The sequence below is a fragment of the Salmo salar genome, chromosome ssa14 (genome assembly GCF_905237065.1).
Source record: "Salmo salar chromosome ssa14, Ssal_v3.1, whole genome shotgun sequence".
NCBI lineage: Eukaryota > Metazoa > Chordata > Actinopteri > Salmoniformes > Salmonidae > Salmo > Salmo salar.
This window is the reverse complement of record NC_059455.1, coordinates 77,679,607-77,703,789: the sequence shown is the minus strand read 5'-3', so window position 1 is coordinate 77,703,789 and position 24,183 is coordinate 77,679,607. Positions and strand designations below refer to the sequence as shown.

General features: G+C 45.0%; 1 protein-coding gene across 2 annotated transcripts in view; it reads right to left on the bottom strand.

The window, feature by feature from the left end:
- Positions 1-24,183, bottom strand: part of LOC106570343 (adenylate cyclase type 2) — a 94,152-nt gene that overhangs the window by 66,842 nt on the left and 3,127 nt on the right. For both annotated transcript variants that reach the window (XM_014142541.2, XM_014142542.2), the window contains exon 2: positions 5,351-5,548. In XM_014142541.2, coding sequence (XP_013998016.1) covers positions 5,351-5,548 — 198 coding nt within the window. The remainder of the gene's footprint in view (positions 1-5,350; positions 5,549-24,183) is intronic.

Below are 24,183 nucleotides of genomic sequence, written 5' to 3'. Positions count from 1 at the left end.
TGAATACATATGCATGCACCACTTTTCTGTTTAATTGTTGTTGTTTTTAACAAATTTATTTTTTCCTTTCACTTCACCATTTTCAACTATTTTGTGTATGTCCATTACATGAAATCCAAATAAAAATACATTTAAATTACAGGTTGTAATGCAACAAACTAGGCAAAACGCCAAGGGGGATAAATACTTTTGCAAGGTGCTGTATTAGCCTTCTGATTACAATGAACAGCAATATGTGTCGCTTTGTTCTGGGCCAGCTGCAGCTTAACTAGGTCTTTCTTTGCAGCACTTGATCATATGACTGGACAATAATATAAAAATAGAGCCTGTAGGACTTGCTTTGTGGAGTTTGGTGTCAAAAAAGCAAAAAAGCAGCAACCTCTCCCCATCTTTACAACCATTGAATCTATATTTTTAAACCATGAAAGTTTACAAGCTAAGGTGACACCAAGTAATTTAGTCTCAACTTGTTCAACAGCCACATCATTCATTACCAGATTTACCTGAGGTCTAGAACTTAGGGAATGATTTGTACCAAATAAAATGCTCTTAGTTTTAGAGATGTTCAGGATCAGTTTATTTCTGGCCACCCATTCCAAAACAGACTGCAAATCTTTGTTAAGGGTTTCAGTGACTTTATTAGCTGTGGTTGCTGATGCGTATATGGTTGAATCATCAGCATACATGGACACACATGCTTTGTTTAATGCCAGTGGCAGGTCATTGATTTAAAAAAAAAATGAAATAGTAGAGGGCTTAGAGAGCTGCCCTGAGGTACACCACACTTTACATGTTTGAAATTAGAGAAGCTTCCATTAAAGAAGAACCTCAGTTATATTAGAAAGATCTCTGAACTCACGATATGGCAGAGGTTGAAAAGTCATAACACATAAGTTTTCTCAACAACAGGTTATGGTCAATAATATCAAAGGCTGCACTGAAATCTACCAGTACAGCTCCCACAATCTTCTTATTATCAATTTCTTTCAACCAATCATCAGTCATTTGTGTCAGTGCAGTACATGTTGAGTACCTTTTTCTATAAGCATACTTAAAGTCTGTTGTTAATTTGTTTACAGAGAAGTTGCCTTGTATTTGGTCAAACACAATTTTTTCCAACGGTTTGTTAAGAGCAGGCAGCAAGCTGATAGGTCTGCTGTTAGAACCAGTAAAGGCCACTTTACCATTCTAGGGTAGCGGAATGACTTTGGCTACCCTCCAGGCCTGAGGATAAAGACTTTCATCTAGGCTCAGATTAAAGATATGACAGATAGGAGTGGCTATAGAGTCAGCTACTATCCTCAGTAGTTTTCCATCTAAGTTGTCAATGCCAGGAAGTTAGTCATTATTGATCGATAACAATATTTTTTCCACTTCTCCGACAGACAGACAGACAGACAGACAGACAGACAGACAGACAGACAGACAGACAGACAGACAGACAGACAGACAGACAGACAGACAGACAGACAGACAGACATGCAATTCTTACCACCAACCCTGACCTTGTGTCATAGGCGTCGTAAGGATAGGACCAAGGCGCAGCGGGTAAAGTGCTCATACTTAATTTATTTGATGAAAACACTTAAACAAAATAAACGTACAACGAAAAACAGTTCCATAAGGCACACAGGCTATACAGAAAATAACCACCCACAAAACACAAGTTAAACAAACCTCAACTAAATATGGCCTCCAATTAGAGTCAACGACAACCAGCTTTCTCTAATTGGAGGTCCTACCAAAAAACCCAACATAGAAATAGAAAACTAGAGTTAAACATAGAAATAGAAAACATAGAACCTAAACCAAAAACACCAAAACACACAAAACAAACACCCTCTGCCACGCCGTGACCAAACTACAATGACAAATAGCCCCTTTTACTGGTCAGGACGTGACACCTTGACTTCAACCCAAACATTAATTAAGAACAAATAGCTTTGGTGCTGCTAGCTCATCATTTCTGCTGATATTGACATTGTTTCTGTTCTTGAATGGCCATTTAGTGACAAACAGCAATGTGAGAAGGGATATGGATGTTTTACTGTTGACAGTTGGTTTCTCATCCTTTATTTGCTACAGTCAAATGTTAGATGGTCTACTTTTCTAAGTTTATATATTGTTTTCTCTTCCATCATTCTCTTTCCGTTTCTCCATCTCCTCTCTCCCACCCCTTCTCTCTCCTTTCCGCAAGCCAACCAGCCAGGTCAGAATGAGGGAGGGTTGTATTGTTTTGATGGTACCAGGTGTCTGGAGCTCTGATCCAATCTGGCTTCCACTAATACCTGCTCTCTCCTGGGAGATTCAATCAGGTCCAGACACAACCAACTCCTCAGCTGAAAGGGCTGCTGTGGGTGTGTGTTTATGTGTGTGACAGATTGTGTGTGTGACTGTTACTAAGCAGAACATAACCTGTTCTAAACTTTCAGATTCTCTCTCCACACCCCTCTCTTTCCGTCTCTCTCTCCCTCCCCACACTCTCTCTCTCTCTCTCTGTTTGAGAACAGACTGTAGTCGCAGCAGTAGTTGCAGACAGTGTTATTTAGCTCAGTGTGTTCCATCAGTATGGTTGAGAGTGTACTTCCTCCTGGCTCCAGGCTGATTGGCTCACAGTAAAGAGCCATTTTTCTCATTCTTCTAGTCTGAGGCATTTACCATCATCCTCACAGGACACCTGGGTGGTGTTCTATACCTGAACTACCTGTCATATAAGAACACTCGTTCTCCTTTCAATACGTTTCCTCCTTAAGGTGCCTACTGAGAATGTGGAATTAACCACTAGAGTAATGATATGAGATTAGTGTCTGTGTAAGAAGGAGACAGGAAGAGAGAGAGGTAGAGAGGGATAGAAAGAGAGAGAGAGAGAGAGAGAGAGAGAGAGAGAGAGAGAGAGAAAGAGAAAAGAGGACAGGATATAGCTGAAAGACCCTTTCAGAAAAAACTCATGATTTCATATGAAAAATCGAATGTAGTAGGAGAGAAGGGGAGAGAGAGTCATTGAGCAGAATAGGTTGTTTAATAATGCAGAATGATTATGCTCTCACAGATGGAGAGATGGATAAAAATATCTCCACCACGATGATGGAAGAGTGAGGGAGAGAAGCTAGGAGAAGGAGGGGGGTATGCGGGAGGGAGAGAAGCAGTGCCGCCTCTAGCCTTTTGAGGGCCCTAAGCGAGATTTGGTTGGGGGGGGCCCCCTACGTCGCGGGAAAAACCTTTTAGTGCCCCCACTTTTGTATTTTCTTTGTATTCTAAAGTACATTTCCTGCAATTCTACACATTTGCCATTGGGTGTAGAGAAAGTGTTGCAGTTTTAAAGCACATTTTCTGCAATTATTCACATTTTGCCATGGGACGGAGAACATTTTGCAGTTTTAAAGCACATTTTCAGCAATTTACACATTTTGCTATGATTTATGCCACGTTCATATGATATATGTGTAAAAGTGACTAACAAAATCAACGGGGGCACCCTGGAGGTCAGGGCCCCTGAATGCATGCCCTGCGTGGCCGGTCGGTAATTTGGTGATGATAAGGCCTACTATAAGGTTTATATAGCTGGCTAGAATACCTTGCCTAGCAACCTAAAAAATGTTAGCTGAACTCGGCTAATTGAGTGACTGACATAACAAGTGGAAAACTGCTGATGCACTACCCAACTGAGTTCCTTTTTGGTCGGGGGCCCTTAGCAGACGCAGGGCACTACTCTCCATGAGTAGTCTGCTAAAAGGAAGAGGAGGCTCTGGAGAGAAGAATGCAGAGAGGGGGAGGGAAGAAGAGAAACAGAGGGTGAGGGAGGGATGGATAGAAGTTAGGAAAAGGAAAGGGGGTGCAAGGTTGAGAGAAGGAGGGAGGAGAGGAACAGAAGGGGAAGGAGGGCTGGAGAGAAGGTAGGAGAAAGAGAAGGGGAGTGACGGTGAGAAAGGGAGGGAGGAGAGGAACAGAAGGAGAAGGAGGGATGGAGAGAATGTAGGAGAAGGAGAGGGGAGTGACGGTGAGAGAAGGAGGGAGGAGAGGAACAGAAGGGAAAGGAGGGATGGAGAGAAGGTAGGAGAAGGAGAGGGGGAGTGACGGTGAGAGAGGGAGGGAAGAGAGGAACAGAAGGAGAAGGAGGGATGGGGAGAAGGTAGAAGAAGGAGAGGGGGAGTGACAGTGAGAGAGGGAGGGAGGAGAGGAACAGAAGGGGAAGGAGGGATGGAGAGAAGAGGAGAAGGAGAGGGGGAGTGATGGTGAGAGAGGGAGGGAGAGAAGGTAGGAGAAGGAGAGGGGGAGTGATGGTGAGAGAGGGAGGGAGGAGAGGAACAGAAGGGGAAGGAGAGGGGGAGTGAAGGTGAGAGAGGGATGGAGAGAAGGTAGGAGAAGGAGAGGGGGAGTGAAGGTGAGAGAGGGATGGAGAGAAGAGGAGAAGGAGAGGGGGAGTGAAGGTGAGAGAGGGATGGAGAGAAGGTAGGAGAAGGAGAGGGGGAGTGACGGTGAGAGAGGGAGGGAGGAGAGGAACAGAAGGAGAAGGAGAGGGGAGTGATGGTGAGAGAGGGAGGGAGGAGAGGAACAGAAGGAGAAGGAGAGGGGAGTGATGGTGAGAGAGGGAGGGAGGAGAGGGACAGAAGGAGAAGGAGAGGGGAGTGATGGTGAGAGAGGGAGGGAGGAGAGGAACAGAAGGAGAAGGAGAGGGGAGTGATGGTGAGAGAGGGATAAATGGAAGGAGACCAGGGAGGATGAGGTAAAGTGTCAGATATAAAGTAAATAGAATTTTAGAAATAAGGAGAGACAGAGAGACGCGGGGGGACTGGGAAAAAGATCAAATGAAAAGTAAATTGGAAAAGAGAGAGGGAAGGAAGGAGGGAGATAAGGAGGTGGGAGAGTAAAGTGAATGGGCCTGAAAGGTAATGTATCTGTCTCCTGATCTCTCACCTTCTGTGGCTTAGCCTAACACTTAATCACACATGAGGAACACTCACGGTAAAGGACACACACTCACACACAGACACACAAACACACAAAAGCAGGTAGCCTAGAAGTTAGAGAGGACGATCGCCGGTTTGAATCCCAGTTCTGATGTAGTAAACAGTAATCAAAGATGGCATCTCAGCCGCTGTGGTTTTGAGCAAGGCACTCAAACCTTAAAAAAAAACAGTTCCAGCAGCAATGAACCGTGGCTAACCCTGTGGTCCCAAACCCTTGTATGTGTGTCTCAAGGGATTGGGTTGAAAAGCAAAAAAGCAACATTCTCCTTTAAAGACGAATGGACAATAAAATATTAATGAACAATATGTTTCTTCTTCTACACAAACATACACACACAACGCTGCCCAATATGCGCACGCGAGCGCACACCCCACCACCTCACCTGGTCCCAAGGACAGAGGATCCCCCCGGAGAACATGAAGAGGTAACCCATGGCAACCAGGCAGGCCCATATAAGGAGGGAGAAGAGGCGGAGCATGCGGTTGAAGACGGACTCTATGCAGACCAGGATGAAGATGGAGAGGAAGAGGAAGAGGGTGGTGGGCACGGTGATCAGGAACGCTAGGTGGTCCTCCATATTCTGGAGAGAGAGAGGGGAAGTGAGGGAGAAAGGGGGGAGGGGAGGTGAGGGAAGGAGGGAGGGAGTTTAGAAAAAGGAGAGAAAAACGAGACAGAAGCTTTTTGTCTCCTCAATTTCTGAAGGAGACAACTTCACACCGCCTCTCTTTCTCTCACTCTCTCTTTTGGGTTAGCCCACTAAAAATGCAGGCACGCTTTGTATTGTAATTTTTGGGGATAAAAGCATCTGCGAAGTGGTGTATTGTAGACCAGCAGAATACACATCGCATCACCACACACACACAGGGACAGACAGACAGGCAGTCTGAGCCCAGAGAATGTGCTACTGTGTCACTTCTATCCTCACACTGTCACTGTCAGCATTTAAAACCTGTCAACGCACATGCCAACACATACACACACTCTCTCACTCTCTCACACAAACACAAACATTTGTTTTTACTATCCTTGTGGGGAACAAAGAATTGATTCCCATTCAAAATCCTATTTTTTCTAACCTCTAAACCTAAACCTAATCCTAACCCTAAACCTAACCTCTAACCCTAAACCTAACCTCTAACCCTAAACCTAATCCTTACCCTAAAGCTAAGCCCTAAGCCTAAAATAGTAAAAAAGTCAAACCAAAAACACACACACACACACACACACACACATGGTCTCCGTTCATACCATTCATACCCTCCTCCATACTCCGTAATGCATCCATGTCTAATAAAATGTGTACCCAGACTATTTGCATTGCCCCCCTCTTTTACGCTCCTGCTACTCTCTGTTATTATCTATGCATAAGTCACATGACTCCCTCACCCCTCACCCAGCCATAACCTGTGTGTGTGTCACTGGCGGTTGGTACCGTTTAAGATTAGGGAGGACGTTTTTGTTGTTGTTGATGAGCATGGCCTTATTTCTATTACAGCATATTGGATGACATAGTCCCTTCACCCAGCTCAATGTAACATAACATCGATAGGTTTAGGCTACCACATGATACTAACATTTTACCCATCATGAGGTTGCTACAACCTAGCCTATGAATGAACGCTTACAACGTAGGAGCACAGGTCAAGAGAAAAATTTGATAGAAAAAAGGTGACAGACAGTGACATATTAATACTGCCTTGCACACTCTTACCTGCATCTAGCTGATCTAGGGTGTAATCATTAGTCAAAACAGTTGCAAATGAGAGTTTCTATCAGACAAATGCAGCTATTTTTTATCCCCGTTTTGTTCAGTTAAAGAAATATTTTAACAGAATCGGTGGAATGAACACACCCCTGATCACCCCCAAACACAGTTCACTTCCATTACAGCCACATACAAACAGCATGATCTCTTTGCTCATTGTATAATTCCTTCTTGCATCTACGCGCTATTCTGTGACCAGGTGAAAAAACCCTTGCAATACAAACTTTATATCATAACTGCTAACCACTACACTCAGCCTACATTGTTGTCACCATATTAGTTAACACACCATAATAGTTAGCATAGCTACTAGAACTAGCACGTTAATAAACCCGCTACAATTATGCGGCACAGTTTATAGCAAGCAGTTTAGCAGTTACACCTGTGAGCCCAGGTGTCAATAAATTAATAAAACCAAAATCTTACCTTGACTTGGAAGAGTTCAAGTGTTGGATAGCCATAGCCAGTTGACTAACATAGCATCCCTATCTGTTTGATCCGGGTGTTTGAGTATGCTAAACTAGCTAGCTGCATTCGCTAGCTAGCCGCAATATGTAACTTTTTGAGCGACCTGACCAAATTCACATAGAAATGTGTGTAATGTGTCTAAGAAGCGTTAGATATGTTCGGTTTTGCATCTTTTACTTTCAGTTTTGCACACCAGCTTCAAACAGCTGAAAACACAATATTTTGGATTGTGGAAAATATATTTCACAGCGGTTTAGGTTGTACAATGACTCTCTACACTTGCTTGTTTTATCACAAACTGAAATTGAGCAAATTATTCAAATTTTAGCAACAAGGAAATGGCAGAGTGATTTCTATATAGTGCAAATTAAGTGAAAATTTGTGAAAAAAAAAGACAATGAAATATAGCTATGTAACGTGTTCGCTGGGAGTCCGGAAACAAGTACAGGGAGTGAATAATGTAATAAATAAACAAACATGGAACAAAACAAGAAACACGAAAGCGTACAGACATGGGACACCAAACAGAGTCAATAACGCCAAGGGAAAAACCAAAGGGAGTGACAGTTATAGGGAAGGGAATCAGGAAGGTGATGGAGTCCAGGTGAGTCTGATGATGCGCTGGTGCATGTAATAATAAGCAGACTGGTGACCTCGAGTGCCGGAGAGGGAGTATATGTGACACTACCCCCTCCCTGACGCGCGGCTCCAGCCGCAGGACCATGACCAGAGGGATGGGAGCCTGACGAACCAGCTGAGGCATGGGAGCCTGACAAGCGGCTGAGGCATGGGAGACTGACAAGCCGGCTGAGGCATGGGAGCCTGACAAGCCAGCTGAGGCATGGGAGCTTGACAAGCCGGCTGAGGCATGGGAGCTTGCCAATCCAACCGAGTCTTGTGAACCTGTCAAGGTAGCTGAGGCATGGGAGCCTGAGGAGAAGGCTGAGGCATCCCAGGTAGCTCCGGTAGCGAAATCTGGAGACGATGTCACCTACAAAACAAAAAACAAAAACACTCCCTGATGCTCCCCTTTGGGGAGGCGTTATTCTGTAACGTGTACGCTGGGAGTCGGGAAGCAAGTACAAGGAGTGAATAATTTAATAAATAAACAAACATGGAACAAAACAAGAAACACGAAAAGCGTACAGACATAAAACACCAACAGAGTCAATAACGCCAAAGAAAAAAACAAAATGAGTGACACTTATAGGGAAGGGAATCAGGAAGGTGACGGAGTCCAGTTGAGTCTGATGAGGCGCTGGTGCGCGTAACGATGGTGACAGGTGTGCGTAATAATAAGCAGACTGGCGACCTCAAGCGCTGGAGAGGGAGTATACGTGACAAGCTAGCTCTCTCTCTCTCCCTCTCTTGCTTCTCCTTCATTTTTGAAGAAATTAATCTGTTGAAAACTGTTCAACTATTGTCTTTCTCTCTCTTTGAGTTAGATACTCACCACATTTTATGCATTGCAGTACTAGCTAGCTGTAGCTTATGCTTTCAGTACTAGATTCATTCTCTGATCCTTTGATCATCGGTTAACCACATCTCAGTTCATGCTGCAAGAGCTCTGATAGGTTGGAGGACGTCCTCTGGAAGTCATAATTACTGTGTAAGTCCATGGAAGGGGGTGAGAACCATGAACCTCCTAGGTTTTGTATTGAAGTCAATGTACCACGAGGAGGACGGAAACTAACTGTCCTCTGGCTACACCATGGTGCTACCCTACTGAGGTGCTGTTGAGGCTACTGTAGACTTTCATTGTAAAACAGTGTGTTTTATCAATTATTTGGTGACATGTGAATATATTTAGTATAGTTGTATCTAAAAAGGATAACTAAATAAAACTCAAAAAAATTCACTGAGGAGAATGGTCCTCCCCTTCCTCCTCTGAGGAGCCTCCACTGGTGTGTGAGTGTGTGTGTGCCTGCCTGCGTGGGTGTGTGCGTGCCTGTGTGTATGACTGCCTCTCTGTGTACACACGTGAGCAAACATGTACGTGTGTGTGTATGTGTCCACTCCCTCTCATCAAAAACACCCAGGTAAAAGCCTGATAGTGTGCTAGTGTATTCATTATGCAGGAGTCCATTAGCCTTTTACTGCAATGGGCTAAATCAGGGTCACACAGTCTTTCTTGGTAGTCTTAAACAAATGTACTTTGAAACAAAAGTATACACCTCACACACATGGTTATGGGCTTACAAAACAGAAGACAGCTATACCATGGCAGATATAGAGTTGAAATGTATTACATTTTGAGTTTACATCCCAATATTACACTTTATATACATCACAGAAGACTGAAATATAACGAAACCGTTTCATATAGAAACACCAGATTTTTGGCTGTTTAAAAAAATTCTTTAAAAAAACATGAATAACATTCCAACCCATGATGCCACTAGGTCATATGACTGCAGGAAGGGCTACAGCTAGAGGCTGGGTGGAGGTCGAGGCCTACTTCTCTGACATCGAGAGTGCAGGGTCCGGATCAAATATACTTAACAAAAATATAAATGCAACATTCAACAATTTCAACAATTTTACTGCGTTACAGTTCATATAAGGAAATCAGTCAATTGAAATAAATTCATTAGGCCCTAATCTATGGATTTGCACTCCCAGGTTCAGCCATGGATGGGCCTGGGAGTGCATAGGAATTGAGTTGGACATACTGCCAAATGTTCTAAAACGACGTCGGAGGCGGATTTTAAGGCAGCCCCCCGCATCTCTCTGATTCAGAGGGGTTGGATTAAATGTGGAAGACACATTTCAGTTGAATGCATTCAGTTGTACAACTGACTAGGTATCCCCCTTTCCCTTATGGTAGAAAATGTAACATTCAAGGTGTACCTGTGTAATAATCATGCTGTTTAATTAATCAGCTTCTTCATATGCCACACCTGTCAGGTGGATGGATTATCTTGGCACAGGAGAAATAACGTTACTCACTAATTGGAATGTAAACAAATTTCTGCACAAGATTTGAGAGAAATAAGCTTTTGGTACATATGCAAAAGTTCTGGGATCTTTTATTTCAGCTCATGAAACATTGGACCAACACTTTACATGTTGTGTTTATATTTTTGTTCCGTATAATTATCCTGCCTTTCTGTCTCTAAGAGGTTATAAATTGTAGAGATACAGAAATTGGCATAATTTTCAAAATGTAGATTTTGCATAAGAACATTATGAGAGCCTAGAATATCATCAGAAGACCCTCCATATTATGATTCTGTGATACAGAACACATCAGTAGAATACATTCTATCATTCTGCAGTTCTATGATTTGTATTTGTGTGTTTTGTGGTGTTCTATGATTCCATGGTAGAATACATTGGTGTTTTATGGTTCTATGGTAGAATACAGTGGTGTTCTATGGTTCTATGCTAGAATACAGTGGTGTTCTATGGCTCTATGGTTGAATACATTGGTGTTCTATGGCTCTATGGTCGAATACGTTGGTGTTCTATGGTTCTATGGTAGAATAGAGAGGTGTTCTATGGTTATTTGCTAGAATACAGTGGTGTTTAAAGATTCTAAGAAGTAGCAGTATACGTATGTGTCAGGGTGTGTAGAGCCAGGCTGAGGCAAGGGGGACATATTGTTAGGGGGGGTAGAGTAATGCCTCAGCAGCAGTGCTATGATTTAAGGTCTGACTTGGCCAGGCAAAACCCAGGAGACTACTAGCTAGCTACTGACACCCCAAGAAGCACAGAGAGCAAGCACCCAAACAGAATTACAATGAGCTTTATATATATATATATACATACACTCACAAAAGTGTGTGTGCGCATACACACACAAACACAACGCATACACAGAAAGCATACATACACACACACGTGCTCATACACACACACTCAAACACAACAAAACACACCCCTCCAGTCGCAGCCATTATTATCAATCCTTGTTCCCGCTCTAAACCACACTCATGAATATTTGATAAAGTGTATAAAATACAAATTATGGCAATGACTCACTAACTGCGTGATTAGCAACATAATGTCATACTTTACCTTTCGTCACACATGCACACACCAGTGGAAAAAGGTAAAACTATACTAAATATATTCACTTCACCAAATAATTGATTCAAACACACTGTTTTGCAATGAAAGTCTACAATAGCCTCAACAGCACTCTGTAGGGTAGCACCATGGTGTAGCAGGAGGAGAGCTAGCTTTCGTCCTCCTCTTGGTACATTGATTTCAATTCAAAACCTAGGAGGCTCTTGGTTTTCACCCCTTTCCATAGACATACACAGTAATTATGACAACTTCCAGAGGACGTCCTCCAACCTATCAGAGCTCTTGCAGCATGAACTGACATATTGTCCACCCAATCAAAGGATCAGAGAATGAATCTAGTACTGAAAGCATAAGCTACAGCTAGCTAGCACTGCAGCGCATAAAATGTGGTGAGTAGCTAACTCAAAAAGAGAGAGAGACAATAGCTGAACAGTTTTTAACAAATTAATTTCTTCAAAAATGAAGGAGAAGCAAGAGAAAGAGAGAGATTTTTCTGATTTATTTTTACTTTCAGTTTCACTTACTTAGCTAGCAAATGCAGCTGACTAGTTTAGTTGCTCAAACACCCAGCTCAAACAGAGGGATGCTATGTTACAACAGAGGGATGCTATGACTATCCAACACAACACTGGAACTCTTCCAAGTCAAGGTAAGCTTTTGGTGGTGTAACTGCTTACTGAATTTACACTGTAACGTGACTGCATGATTGTAGCGGGTTTACTAACGCATTAGTTCTATTAGCTATATTGACTAGAACGTTACTTAGTTAATATGGGGACAACGATGTAGGCTGTGTGTAGCAGTTATGCTATGGTTTGGCTAGGAAGGGTTTTTTCGCTTGGTTACATACAGCTGATGTGTTGTTCATTGAAGTCCACAAACTAAGGGAAAAGGTCAGAGGAGGAGATTGCATAGAGGTGAGAATGAATACAACGTGGCTGCTATGAAAGTGAACTGTTTATGCGTGATCAGGGGTTTATTCATTAAACCGATTCTGTTGAGAAATGCTTCTTAAACTTAAGCAAACGAAACGGGGATAAAAATATCAGAATTTGTCCAAAATTAAGTCTAGTTTGCATCTGTTGGACTAATGATTACACCCTAGATAGGCTAGATGCAGGAAAGAGTGTGCAAGGTGGTATTGAATGACAGCCATTGTCTGTCCATGTGTCATTTTTCTCTAGACCCGTGTGCACCTATGTTGTAAACTTTCATTCATAGGCTAGGTTATAGCAACCTCTTGATGGGTTTAGGGAAAATTTGAGTATGATGTAGTAGCCTAACCTATCGATGTAACATTGGAATATGAATGACAGTCATCCAACATGCTGTAATAGAAATAAGGCCATGCTCATGAAAATAAAATTGTCCTTCCTCCTCATAAACGGCACTGACCGCCACTGGCACACACACATGCTCACAGGAACACACATGCACACACACACGCACACAAACACACACAAACGCACACTCTGCTCATCTCCTCCTCGTCTGTAACTGAATAACTGAATAGTCCTGCTCTTTCCCCACTTTAGAGCTCTCCCTTAGCCCATCTGCGGTGAAAACTCCTGCCATTTGCACATTTCAAATTGTTAGCTATTTAAAGCTATTTAATTCCATTTAAACCCATTCAAGCCAATTTCCCAGGCAGGACAAAGGGAGAGGGGGAGGTGACGGACTGCTGTTCTCTACTGTTTTGTCTACAAGAACAATTACTTCCCTTTTACCTCAGACTGACTGATTCCACCTTTATACAGGGGGAAGAGGGAGGGAACATAACACTGTCAGTCAGCGAGGGGGAAGTGAGTGTGTGTGTGTGTGTGTGTGTGTGTGTGTGTGTGTGTGTGTGTGTGTGTGTGTGTGTGTGTGTGTGTGTGTGTGTGTGTGTGTGTGTGTGTGTGTGTGTGTGTGTGTGTGTGTGTGTGTGTGTGTGTGTGTGTGTGTACAGTGCCTTCGGAAAGTTTTCAGACCCCTTTACTTTTTCCACATTTTGTTACATTTCCTTCGACCTCGTGGCTTGGTTTTTGCTCTGACATGCACTGTCAACTGTGGGACCTTATATAGACAGGAGTGTGCCTTTCCAAATCATGTCCAATAAATATAATTTACAGGTGGACTTCAATCAAGTTGTATAAACATCTCAAGGATGATCAATGGAAACAGGATGCACCTGAGCCCAATTTGAGTCTCATAACAAAGGATCTGAATACTTATGTAAATAAGGTATTTATTTTGTTAAATTTTAATACCTTTGCTAAAATTCTATTAACCTGTTTTTGCTTTGTCATTATGGGGTATTGTGTGTAGATTGGTGAGTATTTTTCATGTATTTAATCCATTTTAGAATAAGGCTGTAACGTAAAAAAATGTGGAAAAGGTTAAGGGGTCTGAATACTTTTCGAATGCACTGTATGCACTTTCCATGTTTTCTGAAAGTCTTGAATATTTATCTAACATGGGATGTAGATTATTGGACATTTCTCACCTCTCTCTCTCTCTGTCATGTTTAATGGACAGCCACCATTGTTGAGCCTAGAGCTTTTTATTCTAGAAGTGTTACAACATGACAGTGTGAAGTGTCAGAGTGTTAAGTATCACAGTCTGTGTGTGTGTGTGTGTGTGTGTGTGTGTGTGTGTGTGTGTGTGTGTGTGTGTGTGTGTGTGTGTGTGTGTGTGTGTGTGTGTGTGTGTGTGTGTGTGTGCGTGCATGCGTGTGTGAAGTGTCAAGACAAGTGTGTGAAGACTATCACAGATCAATGTCTCCTCCAGGGAGCTCTTGAAATAGACAGAGGTTGCAACAACATCAACAAGAACAACAATAACAACAACAAATTGTCCAGACAAGGATTTCACCATTACAGTAGGCCGTAGTTCAACATTAATAAGTAGTTCAACAGTCAAATCTGTTCCAATATAAAAGAAGGCATAGTTCAACATTCTAACTATCTCTTCCAATAACTGGACATTTCACAAGCAAACAGAGATGAATGCCAGGTTGTTCAAACAGAGCCAAATGGACTAAATAATAATAGATACCTACATTGGGTGGCTGGTATTCTGTCACAATGCGTTACCCCCTGAACTGCATACTGTACACCCACAGTCTGGTGATGTCATATTTTGTCATATAATGTCATACACCACATGACCAAAAGTATGTGGACACCTGCTCGTCGAACATCTCATTCCAAAATCATGGGTTGGTCCCCCCTTTTCTGCTGTAACCTCCACTCTTCTGGGAAGGCTTTCCACTAAATGTAGGAACATTGCTGCGGGGACTTCCATTCAGTCACAAGAGGATTATTGAGGTTGAGCACTGATGTTGGGCGATTAGACCTGGCTCGCAGTCGCGTTCCAATTCATCCCAAAAGTGTTCGATGGCGTTGAGGTCAGGGCTTTGTGAAGGCCAGTCAAGTTCTTTCACACTGGTCTTGACAAACCATTTCTGTATGGACCTCACTTTGTGCGCGGGGGCATTGTCATGCTGAAACAGGAAAGGGCCTTTCCCAAAGTTGGAAGCACAGAATCATCCAGAATGTCATTGTATGCTGTAGCGTTAAGATTTCCCTTCACTGGAACTAAGGGGCCTAGCACGAACCATGAAAAACAGCCCCAGACAATTATTCCTCCCCCACCAAACTTTACAGTTGGCACTATGCATTGGGGCAGGTATCATTTTCCTGGCATCCGCCGAACCCAGATTCATCCGTCAGACTGCCAGATGGTGAAGCATGATTCATCACACCAGAGAACGTGTTTCCACTGCTCCGGAGTCCAATGGCAGCAAGCTTTACACCACTCCAACCAACCCTTGGCATTGCGCATGGTGATCTTAGGGTTGTGTGCGGCTGCTTGGCCATGGAAACCCATTTCATCCCCCCCCCCCCATGAACAGTTCTTGTGCTGACGTTGCTTCCAGAGGCAGTTTGGAAGTGAGGACAGAAGCTTTTACGCGTCACGCGCTTCAGCACTCGGCGGCCCCGTTCTGTGAGCTTGTGTGGCCTAACTTTGCGGCTGAACTGTTGTTGCTCCTAGACATTTCCACTTCAAATCAACAGCACCTACAGTTGACTGGGGCAGCTCTAGCAGGGCAGAAATATGACAAACTAACTTGTCGTAAAGTTGGCATCCTATGACGGTGTCACTTTGAAAGTCACTGAGCTCTTCAGTAAGGCCAGTCTACTGTTAATGTTTGTCTATGGAGATTGCATGGCGGTGTGCTCAATTTTATACACCTATCAGCAATGGGTGTGGCTGAAATAGCCGAATCCACTAATTTGAAGGGGTGTCCACATACTTTTGTATATATAATGTATTTTCCCAGAGCTTGGTTATTTATTCCCAATATGTCACGTTATTAATTGTGATTTTTTTTTTATTGATCTCAACTAGCTTACTGTATGTTATCGCCTGGTTACACACACACACACACACACACACACACACACACACACACACACACACACACACACACACACACACACACAGCACACTGTTTTAAATACATTTTTGCAATTTTAAAGCTAATTTCCTGCAATTCTACACATTTTGTAATGACTAATGCCATGTTAACTGGGGCTCCCTGGAGGTCAGAGACCCTGGGCACATGCCCTGTCAGTATTCGGCCATGATTACTATAAGTTTGGATAGCTGGCTAGACTAAATACCAATAAAACAATTGTTAGCTGACATTGCTAATTGAGTGACGCTCAGTGACTGACATAACAAGAAAAAAACTGCTGAAGCACAACCAAATTTCGAAATTGCACCTGGTGTATTCTAATAATCTTACTCTATATAGTAAGTTGAGACCCTGACTGAATCCGTTTTTTTATTGATCTCAACTAGCTTACTGTATGTTATCGCCTGGTTACACACACACACACACACACACACACACACACACACACACCCGCACACTGTTTTAAATCAATGCAATCTCAGGACTACATGAAAGAACAATCCTCAGGGATATTTGCTCTGAAAATACAAGATAAGCTTTGGTAGGAAATTAGAGACTTCCTGAGATACAGCAGAGGCACAAACGTACACACACACACGTGTGAACATGTGAGCATGCAGACACACACGCACACACACACACAGGGAGGGAGGGTCTGGTTATAGAAAAATCCCAGATCAGTTGAATAAGATAAAAGAGCATGTTTTTGTGCCTGACATTTCAGCAGTACTAATGGTGTTTTGGTGTGCTGACCACACATACAACAGAATCCACTCGAAAACACACACAAACACTCACACACGCGCACTTGAAGAGTGTTTTAAACACGACTCTTACTGGAGTGCTCTCTCTCTGTTATTTGTGTGTTAGTATGTAGGCTATGTGACAGAGACAGAGAGGAACAGAGAGAGAGAGAGAGAAAGAAGAGAGAAGGAGAGAGAGATTAAAAGAGAGAGACGAGGGAGAGTGAGAGCAGAGAGAGGGACTCAGGGACGGTTCCAGAATAAGCAACATAAGCGGTCCCTTAGGGGCCGTGGCCCCCCCAAAAAACGGATTCAGTCAGGGTCTCAACTTACTATATAGAGTAAGATTATTAGAATACACCAGGTGCAATTTCGAAATTTGGTTGTGCTTCAGCAGTTTTTTTCTTGTTATGTCAGTCACTGAGCGTCACTCAATTAGCAATGTCAGCTAACAATTGTTTTATTGGTATTTAGTCTAGCCAGCTATCCAAACTTATAGTAATCATGGCCGAATACTGACAGGGCACACAGGGCATGTGCCCAGGGTCTCTGACCTCCAGGGAGCCCCAGTTAACATGGCATTAGTCATTACAAAATGTGTAGAATTGCAGGAAATTAGCTTTAAAATTGCAAAAATGTATCTCCATCTTATGGAGAAAAAAATTATAATTGCAGGAAATTAGCTTTAAAACGGCTAAAATGTCTCTCCACCCCTGGCAAAATGGTTTTGTTATAAGATGATAACATTTTCTCTCCACCACATGGCAGAATGTGTATAATGGCAGAAAACTTGCTTTAATTAAAACTGTAAAATGTTCTCTATGCCCCTTGGCAAAATGTGTAGAATTGCAGGAAATGAACTTGAAAACGTAGATTTTTCCCTCCACTGTCAAGAGGGTGGCCACTAAAATGTTTTTCCTCAAGGTTGGGGGCCCCCAAATCTCGCTTAGGGCCCCCAAAAGGCTAGGGCCGGCCCTGAAGAGACTGACTGTATTTGAGCTACGATTCTTCTTAGCTGATGGGTGATGTGCCTAGAACATTCATACTAGAACAATATATGAACCATAGAAATATTAAATTTCTATGACAGGAACATTATACAGTAATGACAACAATACAAAGGTTGTTATCAATAAATGACACAATAAGGTGCAGAATGTTTGACTTGCCTGCTGGGGGAAGGGAGACCCCCAGCTCCGCTTAAACTATTGACAACTGATTGTGGTTTTCAAGGGAATGCTTAAGAAATGCTACAATTATTTAGTTGTTGTCTCGTCCATCGGAGGAAGGAGACCAAAGCGCAGCGTGGGAATCGTTCCACATCTTTTATTTAAATGTGAAACTATGCAAGACAAACAATAAACTATAAACAAAACACAAACCGTGACGACAGAGGTGCAACATGCACTAACTCAAAATAATCTCCCACAAACACAGGTGGAAAAAACAACTACATAAATATGATCCCCAATTAGAGACAACGATGACCAGCTGCCTCTAATTGGGGATCATACAAAAACCCCAATATAGAAAAACAGAAACTAGAACCAAACAACATAGAACTAAATAAACTAGATAAACCCCCCCAGTCACACCCTGACCTACGCTACCATAGAAAATAAGAGCTCTTTACGGTCAGGACGTGACAGTTGTAATATGATCACCTCTTGAAAAGCACAGCCAGAACTACAAATTTCAGATTATTCCATGCAAAGCAATTGAGCACATTTAGCTATATAATCTGAGTTACAGCATGTAACTGTATGCTTTTCATGATCAGTATTCATGCAATTTCAGAGGGTTGCAGCCTATCTTTTTGTTATGTTCCATGTTTTGAGCACGATTGATTTATGTAGTGCTCTCGTTTTGAAACTAACATAAAAGTGTGCCTGTTATCATTACTCTGCTCTCCTGCACCTGACTTCACCTCTAGTACACCCCTTGACAGATTTACACACCTCCAATGGAGTCAGCAGGAGCAGGTACCGCGGTTAGAGGAGTCGAGGAGCGCGTCCAGGAACATTCGGCCATGTTACATCATCTTGGTGCCATGATGGATCGTGTTGTCCAGACCATGGACCGCTGGGAGAGACAGGAAGCCTCGACCAGCACAACCGGGGTTGTCTCCACCCGTCCCATCCGGAGAGAATTCCAGTGGGATGCATCTCTCCCTTCCCAGGGAGTATGATGGAACGGCAGCACAGTGCCAGGGATTCTTGTTACAACTGGACCTCTACCTGGCCACTGTGCACCCAGCTACCTCGGGAAGGGAGAGAGTGGCCGCCCTCATCTCCTGCCTCACAGGTAGAGCGCTGGAGTGGGCAAATGCCGTGTGGAAAGAAGGAGGCACGGCGTCAGACCACTTCGAGGAGTTCACCCGTCGCTTCCGGACTGTTTTCTACCATCCACCCGAGGGCAGAGCGGCGGGGGAAAGGCTCTTCCATTTGAGGCAGGGGACGAGGAGCGCCCAGGACTTCGCCCTGGAATTCCGGACCTTGGCCGCCGGAGCAGGCTGGAACGACAGGGCCCTCATCGACCACTATCGATGCAGCCTACGAGAGAACATCCGACGTGAGCTGGCCTGCAGGGATGCCACCATTTCCTTTGACCAACTGGTGGATTTGTCCATCCGGTTGGATAACCTGCTGGTCACCCGCGGACGCCCAGAGGGGGCTCTGTCGGTTCCATCTTCCAGCACCCCCACTCCGGTGCCCATGGAGTTAGGAGGGGCTGCTCATAGGGAGACTGGAGGAGGAGCCATCACGTGCTCCATCTGTGGCCGCAGAGGACACACTGCCGGTCGGTGCCGTGTTGGTTCCTCTGGGAGTCGAGGCAACAGGCAGGGCACTCTGGCGTCACCCCAGGTGAGTTTGCACCACACTCATCCAGAGTCCTCTGTTGATCAACTGTTTGTGCCTGTTTGTTTCCCTGAGTTTTCCCCACATTCCCAGCATAAGGCGCTCGTCGATTCAGGCGCAGCTGGGAATTTTATCGACAGAGCATTAGCCATTAGGTTAGGGATCCCCATTTTTCCTATAGTTAGACCCTTCCCGGTACACACTCTAGATAGTCGACCTTTAGGTTCTGGGCTAATCAGGGAGGCCACCATCTCCTTGGCCATGGTTATGCAGGGGAGTCATGAGGAGAGAATCAGTCTCTTCCTCATTGACTCTCCTGCGTTTCCTGTGATACTAGGTCTTCCCTGGTTGGCTCTGCATAACCTCACCATTTCCTGGAAACCGAGGGCTCTCACGGGGTGGTCGCGAGAGTGCTCAGGGAGGTGTGTAGGGGTTTCCGTTGGTGCTACCACAGCGGAAAGTCCAGACCAGGTCTCCACCGTGCACATCCCCCCAGAATATGCCGATTTTGCTCTCGCCTTTTGTATAAAAAAAAGGCGACTCAATTACCACCTCATCGACGGGGGGATTGTGCGATAAATCTCCTGTCGCAAGTGGAGACGGTGGCTATGGATACATGTGTCTCTGAATCCCTGCGTCAGGGGTACATTAAGCCCTCTACTTCACCCGCCTCCTCGAGTTTATTTTTTGTGAAGAAGAAGGATGGAGGTTTACACACGTGCATTGACTATAGAGGTCTCAATCAAATCACGGTGAGGTACAGTTACCCGCTACCTCTTATCGCCACGGCGATTGAGTCAATGCATGGGGCGTGCTTCTTCACGAAACTGGATCTCAGGAGTGTGTATAACCTGGTGCGTATCCGGGAGGGAGACGAGTGGAAGACAGCGTTCAGTACCACCACAGGGCATTATGAGTACCTCGTCATGCCGTACGGGTTGATGAATGCTCCATCAGTTTTCCAATCCTTTGTAAACAAGATTTTCAGGGACCTGCACGGGCAGGGTGTAGTGGTGTATATGGATGACAATCTGATATGCTCCGCTACATGCGTCGAGCATGTGTCCTTGGTGCGCAAGGTACTTGGACGACTGTTGGAGCATGACCTGTATGTCAAGGCTGAGAAATGCCTGTTCTTTCAGCAGGCCGTCTCCTTCCTAGGGTATCGCATTTCCACATCAGGGGTGGCGATGGAGAGTGACCACATTACAGCCGTGCGTAATTGGCCGACTCCCACCATGGTAAAGGAGATGCAGCGATTTTTAGGGTTTGCAAATTACTACCGGAGATTTATCCAGGGCTTTGGCCAGGTTGCTGCACCCATTACCTCACTGCTGAAGGGGGGTCCTGTAAGGTTGCAGTGGTCAGCTGAGGCGGACAGGGCTTTTGGGCAGCTAAGAGCTCTGTTTACTTCGGCTCCCGTGCTGGCCCATCCGGATCCCTCTTTGGCATTCATAGTGGAGGTGGATGCGTCTGAGGCTGGGATAGGAGCCGTGCTCTCACAGCGCTCAGGCTTGCCACCGAAACTCCGCCCCTGTGCTTTCTTCTCGAAGAAGCTCAGCCCAGCGGAGCGTAACTATGATGTGGGGGACTGGGAGTTGTTGGCTGTGGTTAAAGCATTGAAGGCATGGAGACATTGGCTTGAGGGGTCTTAACACCCTTTCCTCATCTGGACTGACCACCGCAACCTGGAGTACATCCGGGCAGCGAGGAGACTGAATCCTCGTCAGGCAAGTTGGGCCATGTTCTTTACCCGTTTTGTGTTTACCCTATCCTACAGACCAGGTTCCCAGAATCAGAAGGCAGATGCACTGTCCCGGCTGTATGACACAGAGGGGCGGCCCATGGATCAGACTCCCATACTCCCAGCCTCCTGCCTGGTAGCGCCGGTCGTGTGGGAGCTGGATGCGGACATTGAGCAGGCGTTGCATACAGAGCCTGCTCCCCTCCAGTGTCCCATTGGGCGTATGTATGTTCCGTCTGCTGTCCGTGATCAGTTGATCTATTGGGCCCACATGTCTCCCTCCTCTGGTCATCCGGGGATCGGTCGGACTGTGCACTGTCTGACTGGGAAGTACTGGTGGACGTGAGGAGGTGAGGGTTTATGTCTCCTCCTGCTCAGTGTGTGCCCAGTGTAAGGCTCCGAAACACCTGCCCAAGGGTAAGTTACATCCCTTACCCGTTCCACAATGACCTTGGTCACATCTGTCAGTGGATTTCCTAACAGATCTTCCTCTTTCACAGGGAAACACTACGATCCTGGTCGTTGTGGATCGTTTTTCTAAGTCCTGTCGTCTCCTCCCTCTGACCGGTTTTCCTACGGCCCTACAGACTGCGGAAGCCCTGTTCACTCACGTCTTCCGGCACTACGGGGTGCCTAAGGATATAGTGTCGGATCGGGGTCCCCAGTTCACGTTGAGGGTTTGGAAGGCGTTCATGGAACGTCTGGGGGTCTCGATCAGCCTTACCTCAGGTTTTCACCCCGAGAGTAATGGGCAGGTAGAGAGAGTCAACCAGGATGTGGGCAGGTTTCTGCGGTCCTATTGCCAGGACCAGCCGGGGGAGTGGCAGCGTTGGTGCCCTGGGCCGATATGGCACAGAACTCGCTTCGCCACTCCTCCACTAACCTCTCCCACTTTCAGTGCGTATTGGGGTACCAGCCGGTTCTGGCACTGTGGCATCAGGGTCAGACCGAGACTCCTGCGGTGGACGACTGGTTTAGGCACGCGGAGGAGACATGGGAGGCCGCCCGTGTCCATCTTCAGCGAGCCGTGCGTCGCCAGAAAACCAACGAGGACCGTCACCGCAGTGAGACCTCGGTGTTCGCACCGGGGGACCGGGTCTGGCTCTCAACCCGTAACCTGCCCCTCCGCCTGCCCTGCCGGAAGCTGGGTCCGCGGTTTGTCGGGCCATTTAAAGTCCTGAGGAGGGTGAACGAAGTATGTTATAGATTACAGCTTCCCTCTGATTATCGTATTAACCCCTCGTTCCATGTGTCTTTCCTCAGGCCGGTGGTGGCTGGTCCGCTCCAGGAATCAGAGGTGCGGGAGGTCCCTCCGCCCCCTTTGGTCATCGAGGGGGCCCCGGCGTACATTGTTCGTTCCATCCTGGATTCGAGGTGTCGGGTGGGGGGCCTTCAGTACCTCGTGGAGTGGGAGGGGTACAGGCCGGAGGAGAGGTGCTGGGTTCCGGTTGCAGATGTTCTGGATCCTGAACTGCTGCGGGAGTTTCACCGTCGCCGGCTGGATCGCCCTGCGCCTCGTCCTCCGGGTCGTCCTCGAGGCCGGTGTTGGCGCGCCGCTGGAGCCGCGCGTCAAGGAGGGGGTACTGTCACGACTTCCGCCGAAGTCGGCTCCTCTCCTTGTTCGGGCAGCGTTCGGCGATCGACGTCACCGGCTTTCTAGCCATCGCCGCTCCATATGTCCATTGGTCTTGTCTTGTTTCATACACACCTGGTTTTCATTTCCCCAATCAATCTACTTGTATTTAACCCTCTGTTTCCCATCATGTATTTGTGTGTAATTGTTTAATGTTATTGTGATGTTTTGTCACGCACCTTACTTTTGTTAAGTTCCGTGTTTTGAGCGCGTTTGATTTATGTAGTGCTCTCGTTTTGGAACGAAAATAAAAGTGTGCCTGTTATCATTACTCTGCTCTCTTGCACCTGCCTTCGCCTCTAGTACACCCCTTGACATAATGTTGCTGGAGCGTTCCTGAAATGGATCAGGGAGAGAGAGAAGACAGAAGAAATGGCATAAAGATACACCTAGAAACTAGCAGCTAGCTTTGATGATATAATAGCATTCTGGCAGCCTGATAATATGAGTTTGGCTGGAGTTCTTCTTTTAGAGAGTGTAGAGCAGAGTTCAATTCAGTACAATATATTCCGTTCTGTGTTTCTCATTTAGTAAGCGCAATGGCGCAAGCAATGCCAAGGTTTTGGGTTTCAGTTCCACTGGAATCATACACAAAGATGTATGAATTCATTATACTGTAAGCCACTTTAGATACAATACTCTGCTAGGTTTATATGATTATTAGGCCTATATTACAACTTTATTCCCACTGGTGTGTTCGAGACCACCTAAAGCGAGACCGATTCAAGTAGCAAATCAAGTCCAAGTCAAGACCAAGAGGGGAGACGAGACCGGAAGGGGACAAGAGGTCCAAGACCAAGTCAAGACTGAGACCAGGAAATGTGAGTCCAAGTCAAGACAATGATTGTAATTTTGTCAAATCGCCACCATAATAACAGATCAAAATGTCCAGTACTTCTGTGTTCATATTTCAGAAGAACCAATGACATCCAGAATGGTGAACAAAATACATGCTGAGGGCAAATAGAGCCACTCTACAAATGTTTACTAACCCAAACACAGTGGGGAACAATGAGGGCCTTCTATGCCTTCAGATTATTATTATAAAATAATTATTATAATTAAATTATTAATTGGTAATAATGTACAAAATACTGAAGATAAAAAAATATCCAATCAGGATTTTTCTTTGGTCGTCTCTGGGGATATAAATCTAGTTACTGTAGCTAAATCAGCCATTGGCTAGGCCATCAGAAGCTAGATCGAAGGCATCTGCCATTCAACCATAATTAATCTGAATTAGGGCAAAACTTCTGCCTTCTCAAAGGCCAACAGGACACTGCGCAATAGCGAGCAGTAGTTTTCCCAAGGTCTAGCTAGCTATCTATTGTTGTAGGCTAGTTTGCAGCGGCTGCAGCAGGTGTTATCGAAGAGGATGTTCCTGCACATTTTTTAGCTTCTGCCCTTTCAAGAATAACTTTCAATAACAAGTTAAAACCTTTTACTGCAGTGGGCTAAATCAGGGTCACAGAGTGATTCTTGGAAGTCTTAACTAAATCTACTTTGAAAC